The sequence below is a fragment of the Oncorhynchus masou genome, chromosome 7 (genome assembly GCF_036934945.1).
Source record: "Oncorhynchus masou masou isolate Uvic2021 chromosome 7, UVic_Omas_1.1, whole genome shotgun sequence".
In the NCBI taxonomy this organism is placed as follows: domain Eukaryota; kingdom Metazoa; phylum Chordata; class Actinopteri; order Salmoniformes; family Salmonidae; genus Oncorhynchus; species Oncorhynchus masou.
The window spans coordinates 23,296,516-23,323,489 of NC_088218.1; the positions used below are offsets into that span (position 1 = coordinate 23,296,516).

The window sequence follows — 26,974 nt, forward strand, 5'->3', positions numbered from 1 at the left end:
CATGTTTTTGGGAAAAAATATTCATTTAGTCTCCTTTTCTGCTATATTATTCCTGTCTTAATATTTTAGATGTGGTTATTGGTTTGGTTTTAAATATTCACCCATATTACCATCGTTGACAGGTGGGGTTTCATGATGCATTTGTAGGAGGTGATAAAGGAAGCTTGTGCCATATTGAAGTGTGTGTGTGTAAGGTATCACTTCCATTTGCAATAAAAATAGCCAGTGGGATGGGTTTGAAAATGTAGATCTTTGAGTTGTTTGGAATTGAAAGCACATTTGTAAAGATAATTGTTACTGAAATTATAAAATTAAGCTGTATTACTGCCTCGGATGAGGACTAATTAAAATGAGCATAAAAGCCGGCCGTTGATTACAAACCGGCACCAAAACCGATGCATTGAGTGTTTGAGGTACAAGTATTATTTCCAATGTGCTTGGCCGTGTCTGAGGGCTCTGTGCTTGTCTGTCAGTCAAATCCTTTATTTTTTATTGAAAGTGCGTCTGTTCTTGCATGCCATTTTTCGTAATACTGTAGTGGTGTCTGAAACCCAGTTGGCCCTTCACAAGGCAGCCCCAGAACTGGACCCTAGGGGCAAGGTCAGCGAAGCACAACCTTTTTGAATATTCAGATATGTTATGTAGAATAAACATGCCTCTGACATGTAGCATAAAGACTCATGTCAGCTCTATTCAGGACATTTATCTGCAATGTTCCACAATGCTGTGCAACGCTAAATGCAACCCCAGGTACTACTAAACCAGCCTCATCCAAAGACTAAAGTGTAAGCTAAATCCATGGCAAATTTTATCCCAACATCTGAAGATCAATAAAGTTATGGGATTTGACTACTCCAGGAGGAGCCATTCATTTAATGTGTAAATGGAGAATAAGTGTTAGAACAAGTGTTCTATTCCCTCAGACCAAGATCTCTCTGGATGTCAAGTTAAAACAGTCCATAATGCCATTGTGTTGCACAGTAAAAAAAGTTTAACTTTAGAAATATCATTTGTAAAACCATGAGAACAAAAACCAATAAAACAATTAAGATTTATTGTGGTATTAATCTTCCTTTTTACAGACTATATTAACATGTTAGTTACCACGTGCTCTGTTTTCAGACGGACCTGTGGGGTATGAGATTCCTCTTGTTTCATCCCACTGTAACAGCAGTGGCAGCAGATACAAAAATCATTTTCTATGCTAAAGTAAGCATATTCTCATTGAGTTTATATTTCATCAATCTAGTTATACCTGATAACAGTGTAATTAACTGACTTAAGTGTTCGTTTAAACACTTTCTTTAACAATAATAAACCCCAGAGTAAAGAAAAGCTGAACACATCTTATTCTTTGAAGAGAAGAGTTGCCCCCAAATGAAAATGTTACTTTACACAAAGTGAAAAATACATTAGTTTTATACAACAGTATTGACTTGGAATCATCTGGACTTAAATTTGACAACTCAAAACTACCAGCAGTACAGAATAGTAAAGGATCTATGAGAGGTGATATGGGAGATAGAGAAGGGTTAAAAATCTCACTGCAGACAGTGAGTGAAACTATACATGGATTGTCTGAAGCAGCCAGTCCCCTTTCACTTTAAGGATCACAGATGAGTGTCTCGACCACAAACTTGTTCTCAAAGTGACGGATCGTCCTGCAGTTCAGGGCTTCACGCTTCTCCCTGCCTGCAAGGTACAGATGAAGGAATATGTATTAAAAATGGGTGTGTAGACCTATATAAAACATCTGCTATGGCACCTGTTCATTGGCCAGAGTATAATGCTGTGTCCACCAAGGGGCTGAAGGAATTTCACAAAATGGTCAATACATGACTATTCGGGGTACATCTTAAAAAGTGTGTGTGTCAGCAGTACTGACCCAGTATGTTGTGTGTCAGCAGTACTGACCCAGTATGTTGTGTGTCAGCAGTACTGACCCAGTATGTTGTGTGTCAGCAGTACTGACCCAGTATGTTGTGTGTCAGCAGTACTGACCCAGTATGTTGTGTGTCAGTGTGTCAGTACTAACCCAGTATGTTGTGTGTCAGCAGTACTGACCCAGTATGTTGTGTGTCAGCAGTACTGACCCAGTATGTTGTGTGTCAGCAGTACTGACCCAGTATGTTGTGTGTCAGCAGTACTGACCCAGTATGTTGTGTGTCAGCAGTACTGACCCAGTATGTTGTGTGTGTGTGTCAGCAGTACTAACCCAGTATGTTGTGTGTGTGTGTGTCAGCAGTACTAACCCAGTATGTTGTGTGTGTGTGTCAGCAGTACTAACCCAGTATGTTGTGTGTGTGTGTCAGCAGTACTAACCCAGTATGTTGTGTGTGTGTGTCAGCAGTACTAACCCAGTATGTTGTGTGTGTGTGTCAGCAGTACTAACCCAGTATGTTGTGTGTGTGTGTCAGCAGTACTAACCCAGTATGTTGTGTGTGTGTGTCAGCAGTACTAACCCAGTATGTTGTGTGTGTGTGTCAGCAGTACTAACCCAGTATGTTGTGTGTGTGTGTCAGCAGTACTAACCCAGTATGTTGTGTGTGTGTGTCAGCAGTACTAACCCAGTATGTTGTGTGTGTGTGTCAGCAGTACTAACCCAGTATGTTGTGTGTGTGTGTCAGCAGTACTAACCCAGTATGTTGTGTGTGTGTGTCAGCAGTACTAACCCAGTATGTTGTGTGTGTCAGCAGTACTAACCCAGTATGGTCTCTCTGCGTTCCAGCTTGTAGGTGTCTCTGCCCTTGCAGAGGCTGTAGATGAAGTATCCCAGCTGGTCAACGTTCTCCAGACGCTCAGTCACTATCATCTGCTCATGGACCAGGTAGGACTGGGGAAGGTAGGTACCAGCCTAGGGGGGAGGGGCAACTCACACACTTAATTAACATTATTTCCTTCAACATTTTATAGATTTTTTTTTTAATTATTGAAATACATAAACAGCTCCAGTCGTATGTGTGTGTGTTACAGGTACCTTGATGTTGATGAGCAGCTCCAGCAAGTCTTTGGGGGGCATGACGATGGAGGTGTTGAGCGGGATGACGTAGCACTTGTTCAGGCTCAGGTCCAGGTAGGCTGTCAGCCTCTGAGGAGGAGGAAAGGAATTTGATCCAACGCTACAAAAACACCCGGAGGTATTTTACATTCAAACCTCAGACTTCAACACACACGATTACGTTCAACTTCAATTCAGCACGTGTTTTATTAACACAGTATTGAACACTTACCGGTTTCTAGAAATCGGAGTTTACGGGATAATACGCTGGAGGAATGACTTTCCTCTTTGAGCCGTAAATGCATGGTAGCAGATAGATAGACCGAGCTCTGTGATGTCACATATGCAGTATTTCTCAACAACAATTCACACCACTGTGTGTGTGTGTAGGTTTCCATCCAATTAAACAGATTCATGTGAATTTTCTAAAATCCACATAAAAACAACATGCACATTCCCACACCAGAGATGCATTTCATCAAATTGACTTGTTGTGGATAAAAGGCTGTGCTTGATGACTTAATACCTTTTGCAGTTAAATTCCCATGAACCAAAAAAAAACATACAAGTTAAATGGGTTTCCATCAGATTTTCAGTGTGCCCACTCTGGTATTGCCAAATGCGCTCAAGCCAACAGCTCAGATACATATTGGAGTATGAGCCTACACGACAAGATTGACAAAAGAGCAAGAGTTTTGATTTGTCAAAACGGCAGCCAAGCATTTGCTGATCATGTCGCCAGAATAAGACTCTGGATATTTATTGGAAAGGCGCACCGTGGTCATTACCTTCCACGTTCACCACTCCGAAGTTCTTCAAAACCGATTTCATCTGTAGCCTAATAAACTGCATGGTTCCCAAACAAGTCGCAGTGAGAGGTGCACATGTCATTGAGTGACTCCCAAGTTTACTTCGATGTGATGGTTATTATATCAATATTTGCACATAAAAGCGTTTCCACCGACTTTTCTCACAATTCATTTTACTAACACAAAAGAGCTCACCTTGTCTAGTGTATTTAGGGTTGTCGACATTTGGAAAGTTGACCGACAAATGTTCAGTTTCGGCCTGTCGTGACTATCCGACATGCACTTCAGGCGCATAAAAAAGGTTGGATGGAAACCTGGTTTGTGTGTGTGTGTGTGTGTAGCAGTGTTCTCCTCTCACACTTTTGAAGTCATGGACGATGTCGGCTGGGTCGCTGTCTGAGAACTCGGGCACGGGAACGTTGATTAGCTCCACCTCCTCCAGCACACGGATGCTCTCCTGGATGTGTCTCAGCGCAGAGGGCAAGACCACCTCGTCCTGAACCATGTAGTCCTGCTCAAGATAATCCACACCGCACCAATACACCCTGCGCTCCTGAGGAAGTCAAGGGAAGACGACAACAGTGAGGACTTGTCTCTCACCCTGACTCGCTCTAACTTACCAACACTGTAGATAGCTAGCACACTGGGTTGGTTTCCCGGAAATATCTCCCGATTAGGGGCTGATTCAAAAGTCCAAGACTAGGCTTAATCTGTGTCTGAGAAACCAGCCCACAGTGTATGCAAATGTGTCCTCTAACCAAGGAAAGGCATCTTTAACAACACTGAACAAAAATATAAAAACGCAATATGTTTAGTCTTGGTCCCATATTTAATGAGCTGAAATAAAAGATCCCAGAAATGTTCCATATACACAAAAAGCTTATTTCTCTCAAATTGTGTGCACAAATTTGTTTACATCCCTGTTAGCATTAATCCTTTGCCAAGATAATCCATCCACCTGACAGGTGTGGCATTCAGAAGCTGATTAAACAGCATTATCATTACGCATGTGCTGGGGACAATAAAAGGCCACTCTAAAATGTACAGTTTTGTCACAACACAGTGCCACATATGTCTCAAGTTGAGGGAGAGTACAATTGGCATGTTGCCTGCAAGAATATCCACTACAGCTATTGCCAGAGAATTGAATGTTCATTTCTATACCACAAGATGCTTCCAACGTCGTTTAAGAGAATTTGGCAGTACGTCTAATTGGTATGAAAACCGCAGACCACGCGTAACCACGCCTGCCCAGGACCTCCACATCTGGCTTCTTCACCTGCGGGATCGTCTGAGACCAGGCACCCCCGACAGTTGATGAAACTGAGGAGTATTTCTGTCTGTAGTAAAGCCCTTTTGTGGGGGAAAACTCATTCTGATTGGCTGGCCCCACCCATGGCTGTGCCTCTGCCCAGTCATGTGAGATCCATGGATTAGGGCCTAATGAAAATTTAAATTGACTGATTTCCCGATATGAACTGTAACTCAGTAAAACCATTGAAATGGTTGCGTTTATATTTTTGTTCGGTATATAGTTGAGCCTATGGCATTATAGGGGTCTAACCAACAGTCCCTCACCAGTATGTAGGTCTTGTAAAGGTAGGCCCCTCCCACCACCACACCTGACAGCATGAGAGCCAGGCCCAGGCACCTGTACCAGCAGCACACCTTGGACTGCCGACGCACCCGCATGCCATCCTCCAGGTCCTGAGTGTAAGAAGACAGATATAGTGCATGCACATTTGATTTGATCACTTAAAATACATTACACCAGGCAACAGATACAGTACATAGGCCTATATTACAATTGCAGAGGATACATAAAACAAAAAAGTCAAAAGACTTCTTGCCATTGTGGTCCTCTAAAACATACAGAGTAGAGCCTACAGCCTCTCGCAATACCCGCATGTCTGCCTGTGTTCCATTACATAGGTTCAACCCATCAACCTTTCTCAATGAACAGTAGGCTATGTCAGCCCAGACGAATCATGGCTAGCATTAAGAAAACTGACCTCTATAAACCCTCTATTGTTCAAATAAAAATCGCTCCAACACAACATAGCCAAACGGTGTTTGATTCAAATAGTGTGACTATGCAAGCACAATACAGCTGTGGTGTGTTCTGTTCATATCAGTTGGAGTATGGTAGTAGTGATAGAGGGGTGCTTATGTAACGTGCCCTTCAAAACACACAGCTAAACCTCCCTCCCTTTCTCACCAACCCTCCCTCGCTTCTCTGTGACCTCACACCTCCTTTCCATCATCTACTTCTTCAAGACATTCTTTCTAACCATTACTGCCTTATCTTTTAGGCCTCTCCACCATCTGTCGTTTTTGCTCCCTCACTTTAATATTACAGCGCCCAGGGGCACATGTTGTAATTTGGCGGCAGGCCCTTTCCCTTAACTTTCTGAAGTTGTTTATGCAGAGTTGGGGTGGGATTCGTATTGAAACAAAAGAGTGGATGTCAACAGCTCTAGCTCTCCCTGGAGATCAGATGAGGAAAACAAAACAGATGCTCGTACTTTAGTGGAAGAACATATTGTTTTTCCTCCCTCGTTAGTCCAGTGTCGATACAGAGACGTGCTTGAGGTAAACCAAAGGTGCATATTTTCATTAATCCAACATTTGCAACAGATACTGGGGCTATTGAATGATGGACATGCTTGTCTCACTCATCACTTCAGGTTAGCTTATTAACATGGCTACAGGTCAGGAATAATGAGGTGGCTCGTGGATGGTCTCTGTGGACCATGCTGTCTGGTCATGTCACAGACCTTCACTAGTCTGACACCTTATCCAGGATATTAGCATTACATGTCACCCGTCTGACTGTCCAAACTGCTCCCCTACAGGTGAAACAGACATGATGGCCAGGTCTTTCTATGCAGGGGCATTTTCTTCCCAGGTCTGTCCCTGGCTGCTGCATTCCTCTGATATTATTCCTCAACTAACTCAGATTCTCTATCGACTTGTAATCGCATCTGCATTCTATTTCCAATGGAACCATGTATCCACCCAGATACTTTGGAAAGTAGTCAGACCACTTTCATTTTTCCACATTTTGTTACTTTACAGCTGTATTTTAAAATGGATTAAATAGTTGTTTTCCCTCAATCTACACACAATGACAAAGCAGTGATTACAGCCTCGAGTCTTCTTGGGTATGATGCTACTAGCTTGGCACACATGTATTTAGGGAGTTTCTCCCATTCTTCTCTGCAGATCCTCTCAAGCTCTGTCAGGTTGGAAGGGGAATGGCGCTGCACAGCTATTTTTAGGTCTCTCTAGAGATGTTCGATCGGGTTCAAGCCCGGGCTCCAGCTGGGCCACTCAAGGACATTCAGAGACTTGTTCCAAAGCCACTCGTGCATTGTCTTGGCTGTGTGCTTAGGGTCATTGTCCTGTTGGAAGGTCAATCTTCAAATCAAAAGTATTTGTCACGTGCACCGAATACAAAAGGTATAGTAGACCTTAGCGAAATGCTTACTTACAAGTCCTTAACGAACAATGCAGTTTTAAAAAGTCCCTAACAAATTGAGATAAGAATAACAAAAAATTAAAAGATCAGCAGTAAATAACAAAGGGAGTGCAAATGATGGGTAGCCATTTAAATGTACTGTTCCAGAGTCTTATGGCTTGGGGGTAGAAGCTGTTTAGAAGCTTCTTTGACCTAGACTTGGCGTTCCGGTACCGCATGCTGTGTGGTAGCAGAGAGAACAGTCTATGACTAGTGTGGCTGGAGTCTGACAATTTGTAGGGCCTTCCTCCGACACCGCCTGGTATAGAGGTCCTGGATGGCAGGGAGCACTGTGTTTCCTCCGACACATTGGTGCGGCTGGCTTCCGGGTTGGATGGCGCTTTGTTAAGAAGCAGTGCGGCTTGGTTGGGTTGTGTATCGGAGGACGCATAACTTTCAACCTTCGTCTCTCCCGAGCCCATACGGGAGTTGTAGCGATGAGACAAGATAGTAAATACTAACAATTGGATACCATGAAATTGGGGAGAAAAAGGGGTCAAATTCAAAAAACTAAAAAAAGGTATTTTTAAACCTGCATATTTAGATGTAACAATGTAACAACAATACTTAGACATAGGGATGTCACCTGTTAGATAAAATACGGAACGGTTCCGTATTTCACTGAAAGAATAAACGTTTTGTTTTCTAAATTAAAGTTTCCGGATTCGATCATATTAATGACCAAAGGCAGGTAATTTCTGTGTGTTATAATTAAGTCTATGATTTGATAGAGCAGTCTGACTGAGTGATGGTAGGCAGCAGCAGGCTCATAAGCATTCATTCGAACAGCACTTGTGCGTTTTGCCAGCAGCTCTTCGCTAGCACAGCACTGTTTATGACTTCAAGCCTATCAGCCTAATGGCTGGTGTAACCGATGTGAAATGGCTAGCTAGTTAGCGGGGTGCGCGCTAATAGCGTTTCAAACGTCACTCGCTCTGAGACTTGGAGTAGTTATTCCCCTTGCTCTGCAAGGGCCGCGGCTTTTGTGGAGCGATGGATAACGCTGCATCGAGTGTGGCTGTTGTCGATGTGTTCCTGGTTCGAGCCCAGGTAGGGGCGAGGAGGGGGACGGATGCTATACTGTTACACTGGCAATACTAATGTGCCTATAAGATCATCCAATAGTCAAAGGTATATGTAATACAAATGGTAGAGAGAGAAAAAGTCCTATAAATACTAACTACAACCGCTTACCTTGGAATATTGAAGTCTCATGTTGAAAGGAACCACCAGCTTTCATATGTTCTCATGTTCTGAGCAAGTAACTTAAACATTAGCTTTCTTACATGGCACATATTGCACTGCACTTCAACATTATTTGCATTATTTAAACCAAATTGAACATGTTTCATTATTTATTTGAGGCTAAATTGATTTTTATTGATGTATTTTATTAAGTTAAAATAAGTGTTCATTCAGTATTGTTGTAATTGTCATTATTACAAATAAATAAAATAGGCCGATTAATTGGTATCGGCTTTTTTTGGTCCTCCAACAATCGGTATCTGCATCGAAAAATCATAATCGGTCGACCTCTAGTGCCTTTATTATGGGCAATACCCTGCACCAACCGTAAACATGAATCCATGGGTTTGGGGTGAGTTTGGACTCACAGGCTTCTTATTGCTGATACAGCATCTAACAATTGATAGGTTAACAAAAACGTCTGTACACAGCATGCATTTTGTCAGGAGGAAAGACAACACACCGACCTTAAGACATGAATACACTTAATTTGGTCAATTCAGATCACGACTGTCTATGGCGTCTACATAAACGCATTTACATTTTACTCTTCATAACCAAAACAGGAAGAACTGTTCGAATGAATAGGAAAGACGACCTGAATGTTCTTCAGGTATTTCAAGCCTCCAGGCCTCTACTAAATCAACACCGAATCGAAAAGCTAACACGGTCCTGCACAGGCCAGGAACTGCGAACAACACTCAGTCTGCCGAAAATGATTTGTGTAGCAGCCATTTTCCGACATCGCCCGTGTCATGGGTTGAATTATCAAGACTCTAGACATGTTTCTAATCGACGTTACTTTGTTTCGGTTATGGTTATACGTTGTTTGAACGGTTACAGTTGCGTCTTCCACGTTTGTTGCAACAAATATTAACCACATTGGTTTAGCTCAACTCACCCTCTCCTCTGGAATAAGCGCTTCAGCATTGCATGCTTTCTTCAAATCCCTTTGTCCAAAGGACGAGTTAAATGTTACTTTCACCATGTTTAAAATCTAAATGTTAGACCAAGCGACGAAATCACCTTATGCAGGAATGTCTTCGTGCGGTCTCTGATTACAATGACGTTGCTAAAAAAAAAACACAAAACATCCCGAACGGGTCACATGAGTGATTGCAGGCATTTGGCTGCATTCAAGAACCTATACGATTTTACAAACTTTCTTGAACGTTTTTTTTCTTCCCACTGGGGGGCAGTACAATCTCAAATATATTTAATGGTAGATAGGCATTTATCGTATGGAATAAAATGTGTTGATTAAATGTTGCACATGAGAAACTCAAAAGAGATCGAAATCATTAATAATGTTAGTCTGACGATCGAGCGCGTGCCTCTGCTCGCCAGCTTGTGGTCCTAAAACCCGGAAATTAGTTACATCTGCTTCGTTCAGCCATCCCTGTGGGAAAACTGAATGGCGAAATAATACCGTTTTGGGACAAACGCCAAAAATAAGGTCTGAGGTTAACACAGGTTTCGGAGAGTTTATACGTTTTGTTCTATGATATAGTATCAGTCAGTTAACATTACTTTAGCGAATTATAAAGCCTTAGTGTTTTTTTTAATGACATAAATTCGTCAAAACTCACAAAGTGACATTAGCTGAGGAAGATGATCTCATAGAATAAAATGTTCGAAGCCCGTATTTACCATACTTTATTTTCGGAGTTAATCAAAAAAACACCATTCATTTTCTCCATAGGCTTTTATCGAACGAACCATGGCGGATTATAGTGCATACAAAAATACGCCATTACTATTTCTGTCTGCGCAGGTGTCTCGTCGCAGGTGCCTGTCCCGTGCAGACCTTCAACACTGGGTTTTCACCAAACTCCGTTTTATTTTCTTGTTCTCCTCAAGTAGGCTTGCCTAAATTATTTGATTTAATATTTATTTATTTTTTCTAAAACATTAACCATGTTTTTTCAGACGTGTCAAAACTTTGGGTTGTTGTTTGCTTAAAGAGAAGCCAGCTGGTTGAAAACGATGCGTGAGGCATCAAATTATGCCTGTTGAATAGGTACAATTGGAGAGGAGGGTAGGTCTATGTTTTTTCGTCACCGTTGGTTACTATGAGTGACGGGGAAAATATGTACGTGATGGAAAACATAAGGAAAGAAAGAGGACAGTTTATATCGATTCGCTGTCTTAACCAGGATAAACTACAACTGTACAAGCTGAGCGTTGTTGTTATTCATCAGCTAAACGCGTTGTCGAGTATGGCAGGTGTTCACATATGACAGCAAATTATAGTGACTAAGTTAGTTGATCTTTCTCTTGTGAAATAAAACGGGGGCTGGTCGGGAACTTCTGATTGTCAGAATTCTAATCCCTCTTCAACACCATGGACGTCGTCGACTACAGAAGCGAGTTAAGGATGTCAGCCAGAGAAGTCAAAGCCTTCCTAGGCGCGGACATATTCACGGCTGTCGGGGACAGGAATAAGGATGATGTTGAATATAGATTTGTGGATGTCATGCTGTTTGGTGGGGCCCCTTGGGGGTTCACTCTGAGAGGGGGGCTGGAGCACCGAGAACCACTGCTCATAACCAAGGTATATCTATCTATCTTATCTATCTATGATGATTATTAAGATGAAGACAAATACAGAGAACCGTATTGACTTAACTTTAGCCACACTATTTAACAACGTGCAAATTAACAGCAATAACAAGTACCATAGATCAATCACGCAAATAAAAACTATAAATATATGTATTTCTCCACTGTCACAGATGGGTTTTACCTTTCCTGTTTCCCATGATATGAAAATAAGGCTGTGTGGAGATTTAAACACTGGAACATCACTGTAGTTTCCTGTTTGGTTAACTGTGTGTGTTTCATCAAACACTGACATGTTTTCTCAGTCCATAAATAGTTGGGGCTGTCCCCACACCTTTTATGCCTGTGGTATGTTGCACATTTTTACCTTTAAACTTCTGCCCTGGTCAATGTCTTGAGCACATCTCCTCTAGCCACCACGAGTTGTGTTCTATGTGTGTTTGGGTGGGGGGGCTGCGGCTGTCTTCCATACTCATCACAGCAGTGCCAGGAACCAGTGGGGAATGCAGAAGTGAAGATAAGGTGTGTTTGGCAGACCAGGATTGGCTCAGTCAGTGCTGCTCTCCAACAGAATGAGGAAACAGTTTGTTTATCAGTTTCCATTCTCCTCCCCTCTCCTGTACACCTGTATGTGTAGAGAATAAGTGATGGAATGTGCAACAAGTCTGCTCCAACCGTTCTCAAGTTGCTTATGGTTAAATTTTTTATCAGAGCTCTCAGGTTGCCACAGGATAATTCTTCCAGTGCAGGCTGGACACTGGACTGAGCACAGATCCATGGCCACTGGCCACCATCTCTTACAGGGATTGGGTTTACTCCATATTGCTTGTGTTCTCCAGCTGTTCGTCACATTCAGAAGCTACAGAAAACAACAATCCATCTTGTTCATTTTAGATTTATAGAATTTACAAAATCATACACTTCACAGTACTTTGTAACTTGCTCCATTTGTTTGTCAGTAGTAGACTAGTCCACTCTGAACGTTGAGACGGGGCTGGATAGAGGGGTTTTGGAAGGGTGGATATGATGGGACCATTTTTTAATGAAGTTGACTCAATGCCAGCATGGTAGGGTTGAAGAGAAGGTCATGTCAACAGTCTGTGGATGGAATGTGATATTATTCTAAACCGATGAACTATGGAAAGTGCACTGTTATTAAAATATATTTCACTAATGAGAAATTAAGTCTTAACATGCTATTTATCCACGTCACTATCTGACAGCATCCCTTGACTGTGCCCCTTTTCCCCTGCCAACACTATCTGTGTGCAATTGTTTTCTGCAATTGTTACTCTTCACTTCAGAAATGTTACCAGTCACAAAATCTCAATTTGCCCCAGTATGTTATAACTGTTTTATTAAGGATGAATAAACTACTTATAAACACCTTTCATTAAACATTTCTGTTGTGTGATTCAGGTGGAGGAGGGCAGCAAGGCGGCGACAGTCAGCCTGCAGGTGGGAGATGAGATTGTCAACATCAACACAGTTCCCATCAGTGGATCCAGGCAAGAGGCCGTCTGTCTGGTCAAGAGCTCCCACAAGACCCTCGCCCTGGTTGTCAGAAGGTAGGCTATGAGCTGCAACTAAATTGCCCTTACACCTGGGCACAATACATTTCTATTGAATTTAATTGAATATGACAGACATTGAATAAGAGTACAATACAAGATGTCTCATTGGGCACTATCATAGAGTGATTGCTGGGTACCATCTCTCCCATTGTGCTGAGAAGTGCCCTGTGTTTAAAACGGTATATACATCCCACGTACGGATATGCATAAATATATTGTTTTATCTTAAACTGACACACCAATACCAAATTCAGCACACAAGAGTTGGGCATATCAGGAAGAGTGTTTTTTGTACAAATTACTTTCACTCTGGACTCGTGTCTGCAAAGTGTCAAACAAGCTAACCTTAACCCACAAAGACACTATCTTGGAAACGAGGAGTCCTGTGTATTGTAGTCGGTGCATTCAGAAAGGGCATTTCAGAACCAGCTGGGGGTGTATCATTTCAACACACTTTGACCTGCTGGGATGATACATAAAGCAGTTGTAATTGGTGTTGCGGACAAGATGCAGTCACACATTGACCTTTGTTGGGGTTTGTTAACAATATTTTATGTACAGTACCAGTCAAACGTTTAGACACACCTACTCATTCCAGGGTTTTCCTTTATTTTTGCTATTTTCTACATTGTAGAATAATAGTGAAGACACCAACACTATGACATAACACACATGGAATAATGTAGTAACCAAAAAAGTGTTAAACAAATCTAAATATATTTTATATTTGAGATTCTTCAATGTAGCCAAGCTTTGCCTTGATGACAGCTTGGCACACTCTCAACCAGGTTGTGGCGAAATCTGCTCAGAGCCTTCACCGTGCACTGCCACTTTAAGAGCGCATAAGCACTAAGGAAGGAGGAGATAAAGAGAGCTCATTCAGCTCTTTGGGGGGGGGCTCTTGGCTGGCGCGACAATTTGATTGTGTTTGCTGTGCTGCAGAAGTTTTGTTTGTTTTTCAGCGTTTGTAGTTTATAAAGTATTTAACTCAATCATCGGTGTGATCGCTTTAGATCGTGGTTGTTTTTGTTTGGGACCGCGCCCGTTATGGATCGCATGGATTAGTAGCAACATTGTTGCGAAGCTTTACCATACAAACCAACAAACCATCGGACAGTCAGACCGTACACCGGCAGGCCTGAAGACCACAGCTAAGATTTCTCTTTTTCTCTCTCTTTCTCTTCCCTCTCATTCCAGTGCTTTACCCTGCAACAGACTCTCTATTTTTCAAATGCACTTCCCATTGAAGTTCATTAGAGCTGGACTATTATTGCCCTGCCAGAAGTATTTTGATGGACATTTTAGTTAAAAGGGAGGTTTCTTGCAAGTTGTGTATTGTAATGTGAACTGTATTGAGGTGAGGTGTACTAATGACATGTGGCCGAGAAGACTGTGGACATTTTTAAGGCCTTTGTTGTGTCAATGAACACCCCCCACATTCATACCCTCTGCACTCATCCACTAGAAAATAATACAGATTATTGCAAATCCTCTGTTGATGACTGGGTTCGTTCTTGTATGAAGATGCTGTTGAATTGCTCTGCCATTATTAGTATTATTGTATGAAGTATTCTTGTTGGGGTTACCCCTGTGCTGTGATGTGGGTTTTATATGGTGTGTATTCTCTTTTCTCTCCACTGGCTATCTGGTAAACAGGCTACACTCTAGGCAGTCTCTTCTGCTGATGTGTGTGGGTCTGGTAGTGGTACTCTCTCTATTCTACTCTTTTCCTTTCGGCATGGTCAATACCTGCCTGGCGCCCGAACAAAATCTTTCTTTACCCCTCTCAAATAAATACCGCTACAGAATTGGCGCCCAAACAGGGACTTGAAGAGAAACACTCATGACACCATCCACACAAGGTTGAATCATGTCTTTTGTTGGAACCCCATACTGTGTCAATGTGGACACACCTGATGGTAACTATGTTCGGGATTCTTTCATTGTGGATGGACTAATGGAGTTGGATAGCACTGACCCTAATCCCCAGGCTTCTGGTTCACCTATAACATCTCCACCATTACCCTCCCCTCAAACCCTTCCGGTTACCCTGTCCAGAGAGACTGGGAGAAGTTTCTCTGTGATCACTGGACAACTGGAACATCAATGGACACACACCAATCATAGTTTGACAATGCAGGAGAATGCCATTCGCAAACTCAGTGAATGTGTGGAGGCTCATCAGACAGATGTGCAGCGGAGGTTGGATTACCTTCCCTGTCAAATGGAGGAAAACCAACAACAAATTGTTCAGAGACAGAAATATTTACAAGATTCTCTGAAGCAGGATATTCAAGGAAAACTGCACCGGTTCAAAACACAAATGGAAACTAACCATCATCAAGTCATAATCTTTCTTGAGGAGGAACAAAAACAGAGAGCAGAGGAGTCAGCCTCTGTTGTGAAGGAGTGCGTTCTTATCTGAAGGAAGTTATGGAGGACATGAAGAACTCTCTCACAGGGGAACTACGATTTTTGATTGAACAGACTCAAAAGGACACTGTTAATGAGATGGAAAAAGCACAGAAGGCCATAGACCTTCAACTGGAAGAGCTGCACCAGGAGGTAATGCAGTGCTTTTCCCTTCTGGACAAATCTTCTGCACCTCCCTCAGGTTTTACCTCTGCCACTGGCTTGGCCAGTAAGGGAATAGGAACAGGTAGTACTACAAAACCCCCTCTGAAGATACTGTTAAACAACAGAACTCCCGCTGCCACTGTCATGCCTCCTCTAGAGCGCTCCTCCCTATCAAACTACTTTTCCCCACCTTTGGCAGCCCAGAAGATGATGTTGATCCACTGTTTTTCTTATCTAAGTGTAATGATTTTCTTTCTATCCGGCCCCTTACTGACTTGGAGGTTCTTGCTACCCTCCGCAGTGTTCTTCATGGTACAGCAAGAGACTGGTGGGAGATAGCCCGTGAACATGTGTCAACCTGGGAGGAGTTTCAAAATATATTCCTCTTAGCCTTCCTCTCAGAGGACTATGTGGATGAACTGGCGGAACGTGTTCGTAACAGAGTCCAGGGTGAAGCAGAGCCAATACGGGACTTTGCCTTCTCCTATCGAGTTCTATGTAGGAGATGGAAGGCTGACATTACTGAGCAGGAGATGGTCAAACTCCTTCTTAAGAACATGGTTCCCCGCCTTGCTAGTCAACTTCGAGAACGTGTGCAGAACGTGGATGATCTGGTGCGTCTTGGGACTCAGTTTGAGAAGGACTGGAAGCACCACCTCCAAACTAAAAACCCTGTTCTCTCATCCCAGTATACCCATAACTCTCCTGGGGCTAAACCGTCTCAGATATTTGTACCCAAGATCCAGGACAAATGTCCAGTTATGTGTTGGAGGTGTAAAGTCCAACATCCTCCAGATTCTTGCCCGCTCTATGTCCAGCGTCAGGATTCAGGAAAAGGTCAGAAAGGACCGAAGACTAAAAGTCTAGACAGACGTGGTGGCCTGCATACAATTGGGTCAGCCTTAATGCCCACCATGAAGCCTTTAGATTGCACAGCTAGCGGTCTTATTCCTATTCCGCAACAACTATTGGTTCCTCTGACTGTTAGGAACTGGAGAGGGAAGGCCATAATCGACACAGGGGCATCTTACACCCTGATGCAAGAGGCCCTGTGGCAGAACATGGCATTACCTCATGAGGAGCTACAAACATGGGAGGAGGGACCATTGTACTTGGCCAATGGAGAACCTACCACCCCCTTGGGCTGGATTAGTATAATAATAAAACTGCATGGTGAGACTATTAACCTTCCTGTGGCAATTCTTGCAGATTCAAGCCTTCCATTTGCTGTAGTCCTTGGCTTAGACTTCCTGTTCTTCAGTGGACTGACCATCTCGATGTCCGAACCCTCCTATCGGCTGCACTCTGACTATTCTCAGCCTCATCCATTTCAAACTGGTAATGCACTGATTTCAGGCTGGAGCCTGCTACATTATGGAGAGTCCGGACAAGGTCAAGTCAGAGACAGAGAAAATATAAAGAGACAAAGACAAAAACATGTTCCACCAGTGAAGTCCGAGAACCCAACTATCACCCTGATAACCGCCGTACCCCCCCTTCTATCCGAGAGCAAAAACAAACCTGATGCGGATTTCTACATCAAACAAGCAGTGGAACAGGCATGTCTGTCAGATGATGAAAGGTGGCAGCTCTCCCAGATGTTGGACATGAACAGTGAGGTTTGTCCTCTTACACTCGGCCGTACAACCGTCTTCAAACACAAAATCTATACCCGGCATGAGGTCCCAATTAAGCAGCGTCCCTACAGGCTGTCCCCTGCCAAACTGGCAATTCTCAATGAACAGCTCAAAAGCATGTTGGAGAATGGAATTGTGGAACCTTCTTTTTCCGGATGGGCTTCTCCGGTTGTCCTGATTCCTAAGAAAGATGGTGGATATCGATTCTGTGTGGACTACAGGAAGCCGAATGCTATAACAGAAAGCGATGCCTACCCTCTACCAAACATAAATGACATACTGGAATCTCTGGCAGGAGCATCCATCTTTAGTAATCTGGATCTGAACAGTGGCTATTGGCAGGTGTCAATGGATCCCGCTAGTCAGGACAAGACTGCCTTTGTCACCCCTGCTGGTTTGTACTCCTTCAAAGTCATGCCTTTTGGTTTGAAGAATGCTCCAGCAACCTTCCAAAGGTTGATGGAGACTGTCCTGGGAGATCTGAGGGGTAGAAATTGTCTTGTGTATCTGGATGACATCATAATCTACTCCTCCTCTGTCGCGGATCATCTGCAAGACATTCAGTCCGTCTTCGACAGGCTACAGGCTGCAGGTTTGACCTTGAACTTGAAGAAGTGATGTTTCTGTCTGCCAGAACTCAAGTTCCTTGGTCATGTGGTTAATGCTGAAGGTATCCATGCAGATCCAGCCAAAGTTGCAGCCGTGCAGGAATTCCCAATTCCCACATCCCTCAAGGCTGTTCAGCGGTTTCTGGGCATGGCTGGATGGTACCACAGGTTTGTGCCTGACTTTTCAAAGGTAGCTGAACCCCTCAACCACCTTAAGAAGAAAGGTGTGAAATTCCAATGGACCCCTGCATGCCAAAGTGCATTTGAAGCACTCAAAAACAGTCTAATTACTCCTCCAGTGCTTGGACATCCTAACCTGAATGCTCATTTCATTGTGTACACGGATGCAAGTCAAACAGGACTTGGAGCAGTCTTGGCTCAACAAACAGGACTTGGAACAGAAGAAGTTCTTGCCTATGCAAGTCGCACCCTTAATTCAGCCGAGAGGAATTATTCAACGACTGAAAGGGAGTGCCTCGCTGTGGTCTGGGCTTTGGAGAAATGGAGCTACTACTTGGAGGCAAAGATCTTCACCGTTGTCACAGACCATGCTGCTCTGCAGTGGGTTCTGGCATCAGGCAAGACCAACAGCCGCCTTATTCGCTGGTCTATCAGACTGCAGAAGTTTGACTTCATCATTGAGTATCGCAAAGGAAAACTGAACGTTGTACCAGATGCCCTTTCTCGGATTACAGAGACTGCCAATGTTTGTCCTCCCTTGTGCAGTACTTATGCTACCGCTAAATGTCTGGATGATTCCTTTCCTCTGGATGATGAGAGTGTATGGAGAGCACAGCAGAAGGATGCTGCCATCATGGCGATCCACAAGAGTCTGTCTGAAGAAGACTCCAAGAGTCGCTTCAATGATAAGTTCAGCATAATTCAGGATAAAGTGTATCGAAAAACTCCAAGAGGAGATGGAATACACAGCACCCATTATCGCGTCTTCATTCCCTTTACATTGTGTGACCAGATAATCCAAGCTTATCATGCCAATCCCATGAGTGGCCATCTTGGAGTTTTTAAAACTTATCGAAGACTACAAGAGGTGGTTTACTGGCCAGGCATGTGGGTTGATACCCGGAAGTTTGTACAGCAGTGTGAAGTCTGCCAGAAATACAAACCAGACATTGGCAGACCTGCCGGGAAAATGCAGCAGACCGTGGTGAACCATCCAAATGAAATTTTGGGAATTGACCTCATGGGACCTTTTCCTCCCAGCCGGGGGACACGGAATGAATTTTTATTGGTGGTAGTGGACTACTACACACACTGGGTGGAGTTGTTTCCCCTCCGCAAAGCCACTGCATCAGCCATTGCTCTAATTCTGAGAAGGGAGGTTTTTACCAGATTCGGGATTCCAGACCAAATCCTCTCTGACCGAGGTCCGCAGTTCATATCAGGAATCTACAAAGAGCTCTGTACCTACTGGGGTGTAATTGCCAAGTTGACCACAGCCTATCATCCTCAGACCAACCTTACCGAGAGGGTAAACCGAACCCTGAAGGGGATGATTGCTTCATTCGTGGGGGATCAGCACACAAGTTGGGATCAGCATCTTCCAGAATTTCGCTTTGCACTGAACTCTGCCGTGCAGGAGACTTCTGGGGTCACTCCCGCCGAACTCCACCTGGGAAGACCACTAAAAGGTCCGATGGACAGGGTCTTGCAAAGTTCGAATGTTTCACCTGACTGCCCAGCGTTTGATGCCGTACAACACCACCACACCTTGCTAGCCAGAGTGGAGGCCAGCAAAACCAAAGCCAAACAACGACAGCTGAGAAACTATGACAAACATAGACGAGACGTGTGTTTTCCACCCCAGTCTCGTGTCTGGGTACGTTCACATCATCTGTCAAAGGCATCTAAGAAGTTCACTGCCAAGCTAGCTTCGAGATGGAAAGGTCCATACCGTGTAGTGCAGCAGTTGGGACCAGTGAACTACTTGGTCTGTTTGGAGGACACTGGGGAAGATGTCAGGACAGTGCATGTTGTTGACCTAAAGCCCTGCTACCCTACGGCAGAAGAGCTGGATCGCAGGCAAAAGCAACACCTGCAGGACCTCTTCGTGGAGGACTCTGATGATGAGGACTTCCCTGGTTTTGTGTAGCAGGAACATGAACCTGTCAAAGCCTGCGTCCTCTCTGATTCTACAGGCTTTGATTTTCATGGGGGAGGAGTGTGGCGAAATCTGCTCGGAGCCTTCACCGTGCACTGCCACTTTAAGAGCGCATAAGCACTAAGGAAGGAGGAGATAAAGAGAGCTCATTCAGCTCTTTGGGGGGGCTCTTGGCTGGCGCGACAATTTGATTGTGTTTGCTGTGCTGCAGAAGTTTTGTTTGTTTTTCAGCGTTTGTAGTTTATAAAGTATTTAACTCAATCATCGGTGTGATCGCTTTAGATCGTGGTTGTTTTTGTTTGGGACCGCGCCCGTTATGGATCGCATGGATTAGTAGCAACATTGTTGCGAAGCTTTACCATACAAACCAACAAACCATCGGACAGTCAGACCGTACACCGGCAGGCCTGAAGACCACAGCTAAGATTTCTCTTTTTCTCTCTCTTTCTCTTCCCTCTCATTCCAGTGCTTTACCCTGCAACAGACTCTCTATTCTACTCTTTTCCTTTCGGCATGGTTAATACCTGCCTGGCGCCCGAACAAAATCTTTCTTTACCCCTCTCAAATAAATACCGCTACAAGGTTGATGAGGAATGCTTTTCCAACAGTCTTCAAGGAGTTCCTTGTTGGTTGCATTTTCCTTCACTCTGCGGTTCAACTCATCACAAACCATCTCAATTGGGTTGAGGTTGGGTGATTGTGGAGGCCAGGTCATCTGATACAGCACTCCATCACTATCCTTCTTGGTCAAACAGCCTGGAGGTGTGGTTTTTTGGTCATTGTCCTGTTGAAAAACAAATTATTTTTAGTGAGTCCCACTAAGTCCAAATTAACTTTTGACTGGTACCGTATGTGTGAAGATAATGTGTATGGTCTCAGGGACTATATATTGGTGCAACTCTAACCACTGACATGCATAATCAGGACTGTCATTATACTAGACACATGTCATTTAAAGAATATTGCTTGGTCATAAAGTACAGTATACCTTAGTTTGAACTGGAAGAGTGGAATGCTAACTGATCATTACTTAACCACAAAGGGCAAGGCCACAGCTTGTTATGGTAACACTCGGACTAGGTGCGAACTTCTGTCTTATTTTTAAAAACTTTTTTTTTTTACACTCATTTATCCGTGATATCTACTATGCTTAGTACAGCAGTGTGAAGTATATATTTTTTTACACTTTCATCCGTGATATCTACTATGCTTAGTACAGCAGTGTGAAGTATATATATTTTTAGACTCTTTCATCTGTGATATCTACTATGCTTAGTACAGCAGTGTGAAGTATATATTTTTTTTACACTTTCATCCGTGATATCTACTATACTTAGTACAGCAGTGTGAAGTATATATTTTTTTAGATATCTACCCAACAGGGATCAGATATCTACCCAACAGGGACGGAATGCAGTACATGGCTTATATTATGTGACCCCTTCCACACAACAGTGAGAGAAAGCCAGTGTAGAGGACATTGAAGACTGCCCTATAGGGAAAGTGCTGTTTTAAAAGTCTTTTTAACCAGTAATGACGTCATTCATTATCAAATTCATTAGCAAGAGTGGGGCGCAGGGATGCCAATTTAGCAATTTTGTTGCTAGATTTAGCAACTTTTCAGACTACCCTGGCAACGTTTTTGTCAAACAGCATCTAGCAACAAATTTAGCTACTTTTAAAATTGTATTTTGAACTTTTAGCAACTTTTGAAAAGTGACAAACGCTAAAATGCACGCATTTTCCCCTCTAAATGACACAAAAACTATTTTCTCTGTCACACACTCAGTCACAACACACGTGCCTGGCTGCAAAAGTGCGTTGTGAGTGACGTCAGCAGCAGGCGCTCAGCCCGTGCACAGGCAGCAGCAATTTCAGTAAATTGCAAATCATTGTTGGCTGACTGCAGCAGCAGTGGTACCGGTTCTACGAGCAAAACCCAATGAATGTAGTTGGTCACGAATGTTTGATCTTGAACAGAACTTGCAACATCAATCATGTCTCAATCAAAATTGTACAGCCAGAAGTACAGAAAAGTGTGGGAGTCTGTACCTGAACAAATGTCAAATCATATTTTTCGCGGAGATGGCCAGTCAATTTGAGTAACATTGTCGTGTATTCTACGTCATGACGCAATTTCACGTTATCACGCAATGACATCACAACGTCATTTAGCAACAAATCAATCTGCCTCGAGCAATTTACCCTGAAAATGTATTGGCAACACTGGTGGGGTGGCCGTCAGAGCTCTATTCTCTCACACACAGTCAGAGTCGGAAGTTAGCCTACAAAGCTGGAAGCTGCTGGTATCTTCCTGCATAGTAAAGTGTTGTAGCCTGTATGGAGATTGTTTTGTGAACAGTTTCAACATATTTAAATTCAGTGTCACATTATTCAAGTGTGTTAGCTCCCCACTCATGCTGCATAGAAGTTAACAGCCCAGGACTCCCAGTGCAGGTTGTGGAGCAGACACGGTGTGCACGCGCTATAAAGTCGTCCGCATGCGGAAACATTCGATAGAGTTCGTACTTATATTATGACGACATTTGGTGTCGTTTTGGACTTCAGCAAGTCATTTTTGTAGGCTGTTCAGGCACACCGCATTTTCTTCTGGAGGCAAGCCGAAGTTCCTTTCGTCGGCGTTTGGTCAACTGTAGGGATTCTTTCGTCTTTGTTGTTATTCAATGAGAGATGACTCGTTTTCATTCACATTTCTTTCACAGATAAATACTTAGATGTAAAATTGCGCGACTAAGCTCTTTTTTTGGGGGGGGGAACATAAAATTAAAGACATATATTTCTTGAGTTAGATTAATTGAATGTATTACTGGCTACGCCGTCTCAAAATGGACAAACAGTACTTAAGGGAGTATGCGAGCACACTCGTTCGTTTTGGCAGCGGGGATAGACAGACTTGATCCGTGAGACACATTTGACAGAAGTACAGAAAATAAAACATTCTAGTACCAAACTGTCTTTCATGCTCTAATGTCGAAAAAGTACAGAACTTTTGGTATACAGTGCAACACTAATATCTAGTGCCTTTGAGTGTATATTTACACTAGAAAAGCCAGATCTACGGCCCCAGTGTTGTGTTTTTTCTCATGCTCCTCTGGCTGGCTGTCTAGGTTTGTGTCCCAAATGGCAGCCTATTCTACTGTGCAATACTTTTCACGAGGCCCTATAGGGCTCCGGTCAAAAGTAGTGCACTGTATATGGAATAGGGTGCCATTTGGGATTCACATAGGTTGTATACAGCAGAAATATACTGCCCATGTCATGACTTAGGCAGGGGGGCTGCATGTCCTGTAGAGACTGACTGGGCCTCTGCTCATTGGCTGAGGAAGACAATGGACCCATTGTCCAGACTTCTCTCTGTGTGTCACAGCTGTTATTTCAGGTTAGATAATAACTCTTAAATGGCACAGAGGAGTATCTGGGGAGTAGGGGGTGAGGGTCTGGGCAGAGAGTGAGATATGCCAAGTTTCAAAACATGGAGGACCTTTAGCCCACTTTACCTCGGCTCTCTGTCATCATCAGACATCACTCTGTCCAGAGACACCCATCGGCTCTGTTTCCCTTATGCTTCTACACTTTTAAATCCCATTGACAGACCCTTAATCATTCTGACTTTCAGCGCCGACTGCCCCACTACAGGTCAAACACTTCCTCATTATGACTCATTCATTACTCAGGAATGTTACCCTTTCAATGCCAAATGACAAGGTTTTCTGAGAATACTTGGCAATTGAAGGTAAACATCAATTTAATCACAATAATTATGTTACTTGCGCACATCTCAAGCGCTATAGCGCCATTTGAGACTGTCCTCTAGTTTATCAGTCGGCCACAGACGTGTGATACACTAGCTAGCCCATCACACCATTAGAGAAGGGACCACGGAACAAAAGGGGAACCATTTTCCATGTGAGTGCACCCTGTCAATCACACAAAGAGGGCCAGTTAGGGTCATTGTTTGGGGAGCCAGGACCAACCAGCGCTCTCTCTCAGGGGCTTTGTCTGAATTCCAGGGTCCTGGCTGGTTGGTCTAGCTGCCTGGCTGTGGCTGTGTCGTTGGCTGTCCCTGACGTAGATAGACCCAGAGACAGCTGGTGGTGGTGGTAGGGGACCGTCACCACTCAACCGGCAGGGCCCCTGTGTGTGTGAAAGGAATTGTGTGTGAATAGACCATGGCCAAACTGCCAACCCGTTGTGTTTTGGCACCACCAGTAACTAGCTAATGACCGTATGCTGGTCTAAAAGGCATGCAGAGTATTCTTAGGTGAATTCTTTGTGAACCCCCCTGTGGATTTTAGACTTTAACTCTCTCTCACACACAGTGAATTGAATATGGGGGGGCCAATGATGGATCAACCCTGATTTGATTTAGGCATCCAGTATTGATTATCCTCAATCAGACGTTCACACCTCTGTGTTGTATTCTGCTGTTAATGTACTTTAATCTCTCTGGACTCTGGTCTTCCACACTCCCTGCTGCTAACCAGAACAAACAACTGCAGAAAACATGGGATAAGTAGAAGAGGCACAACAACATGCCATCTAGTGGATGAAGTTGCTTTTTTTTATATGTAATATATATATTCATATGATTTTTAATAAGTTTTATATGTACTATAAGCCTAGTGAATTCATGTAACTCAAAGTGCTCTATGAAAATCAGAATGGTTTTTATATGTAGTTGAATTTCTCTTTGGGGTTTTTGTGTTCTTATAAACATGTTTTTTTCTCAGTTCAAGTGTGTTATAGTATAGTAGGCCACTCTTGAGGCACGTACTTGCATAAAACAGATAAAAAATATAAAAAATAGAACGTGAATCCAATGAGATATGTTAGTAGTTTAGTGTAAACTCATGCCTCATGACATCGTACAAGGTCCCTGCTGACTGGCTCCAGCGTCTTAATGCCTGAATCCTATTACAACCTGTAAAGCCACAGGCATGAACTCACTCCGCTTAGAGAGAGGGCAAAGTAGTAAACACTGTTAAAAAAATGTTTTTGAAAAGGTGGGAATTGACTGATTGTACCAGCTAAAATCTTATGCAAATCCTATATGAACCAGTGTAAAATAATATGCTTTATTTCTGGTGTAGACTCCATAGTTTGTGAAGTATCTGGATAAGATGGTCTTTTACTGTATTAACTCTTTTAATGTGTTGTAGATTTAGCCTCCCCCCGCTTGGTGTGGAAAGTGGAACGTTCCATGTTGCCTAGGTGAGTTGACATTGCTAGTTGGGATAGGTTGTCTCACTCGAGCTCATTGTTTTCATCATCTCTGCTTTGGGAAGGCAGTGTAGTCAAATGAGGACAGCCAGGCTCTGGGGGTGGTTGCTGTTTTATCTCCCTTGATATGCCTGGATTGAGAGGGTAGGACTAGGACGTCACTGAAGACATCATTTCAGGTATGCTTTTCTCTGTTATTCACTTTAATGGTAAGAGTTATCTAGAAGTAAGACTCACAGGACAAGGAGGACACTGAAACTATCTGCTGTAAAGCTCATCTGTTAGGAGTCTTAGTGTTTCAAAAATCGTCATTTTTGCACAATGACAATTGTCTATATTGCTTTATTATAGCTATGTCACACACTAGCTTTGTCCTCCATCCCTGATCAGATTTGAAAACCGGGTTGCTGACAGCCAAAATAAAACAAGCACATCTTTCCAACTTTTCCTCCAACTTTTAATTGAATTGGGCTTTGCGGTTAAATGGTCCTTTAGGAGGTATTGTATAGTCAACTTAAACATGTGAGGAGGGAGAAGAAGATCCTATAGTGTTTACTGTCAGGCAGGGAGTCGCCCATCCTCAGGCAAAGCCCTGGATTAACACTGAACCATTAACATGACAGTGGGGGCCTCTCTACTCTCCCCTCTACCTCCACTCCCACACAAAGACAAACTGTTCTACTCTAGAGTAAGCATTTGCTCTGAGACAGACGCTTTACATTTTTGGGGTGACTTTATCAGATATGTGTTAGGACTTTTTAGGCCATCAGTTTATTGTTCTAGATGTCTTTGTAGAATGAGGGTAAAGAGGACTGACCGTCGTTCCTCTGCCACATACTATACCCACTTATTTTACAGGCTGGTATCTGAACCCTGTAGGAACAGAACGGCATGTATCGTGGGTGTGGAGCCTGATGCTGAGGTCTCCTCTCTGTAACCAGACGATAAGCCCAGCTGTGATTACGCTTGCACTTTCTATTGTGTTGCTTGTTTCATTCAGCCCCCATTTTAAAAACCAGGCAACGGGGCTCAGCGGGCCGAGCCATAGCAGGGCACACTGCCTGATTCTGTTTGGGTTGGTTCTTCTGTCCAGCGAGGTGATGATTCAACAGTTCTACGTCCTTATTAGAGTCACTGGTTTTTCGCTGGTTATCTGAGCCAGTCGAAAAATAGCTCTTGTCTTAGAAATGTTTACTGTTATTTTAAACTGGGATTGATTGTGTTTAGGGACTTGCAGTGTTTGGTTTACACACATCAACTTGTTTGTTCTTCGACTGCAGGACTAAATAATCTCTACGGGTGCCTTTTTCTTTTCCCTCTGTATCGAGTTACTGTGTTTTCCGCCATGACTGATATCATTCAGATAGTGAAGTCAAGTAGTTAGTTATCTTGGCCTTGTCTTTCTGCCGTCAAGGTCATTACGGTGTTCACTAACGAGAGAGTGTACTATTAGTTGTTTTTCTGTATTCTTCTCTCCATTGTCAGCTGACCTATGACTCCGTTAATTAAGTGGAGATCTCGGTCTCGTTGCTACGATACAGCATACTTCCCAACTCCAACTGTGTGTTGTGCATTGGTTGGTTGCCAATTGCCTGTTTTGTAATGCTGTCATCAAATCAGCTTGACAGATTCCTCTGGAATGGGAGCTGTTTAAAACAAATCTTTATGTCCAAGCTAACTGCCACGTGCCAGGATTCACTGTGTGACTATCGAGTGTGTGTGCTGACTGACGACGCAAGCAATCTTACTTTTTAAACTCCATGCGAGTTGTTAATGGGCTGTGAGCCAATGAGAGAGCCCCATAGACTGATCTAAAGCAAGGACCCTGGGCATGACAATAACCCTGACCCCTCCCCTCCCGAGGTAAATCCCCACAATCCCCTAGGAAATCTCCTATTATATACAACACTGGGAGCAAACACACTTGTTGGAGCCACACCAAGATGGAGTGTCAGTCAGTTTGTGTGTGTAAAGAGTATGGCAGAAGAGCTCTCTGTCTCTGTGTTTGAGATTTCTGTGATTGGATTGATGCAGCAGAAGTTATGATGTGGAGGATTCCTTTGCACAGATAGCTCCTTTGCCAA

General features: G+C 43.3%; 2 protein-coding genes across 2 annotated transcripts in view; one reads left to right on the forward strand and one right to left on the reverse strand.

Moving 5' to 3' along the window:
• Positions 1-1,037: 1,037 nt before the first annotated feature.
• Positions 1,038-9,693, reverse strand: LOC135543540 (integral membrane protein 2B-like). Its single transcript, XM_064970883.1, has 6 exons — positions 9,474-9,693; positions 5,386-5,514; positions 4,166-4,360; positions 2,978-3,088; positions 2,704-2,854; positions 1,038-1,692 (listed from the first exon to the last, which is right to left on the reverse strand). The coding sequence occupies exons 1-6, from the start codon at positions 9,558-9,560 to the stop codon at positions 1,604-1,606; spliced, it is 762 nt and encodes a 253-aa protein (XP_064826955.1). The 5' UTR covers positions 9,561-9,693; the 3' UTR covers positions 1,038-1,603.
• Positions 9,694-10,109: 416 nt separating this feature from the next.
• Positions 10,110-26,974, forward strand: part of LOC135543538 (protein Shroom2-like) — a 29,247-nt gene continuing 12,382 nt past the window's right edge. The window contains 2 exon segments of the mRNA XM_064970881.1: positions 10,110-11,126; positions 12,554-12,702. Of these exon segments, the coding sequence (XP_064826953.1) occupies positions 10,917-11,126; positions 12,554-12,702 (359 nt within the window). The 5' untranslated portion in view covers positions 10,110-10,916.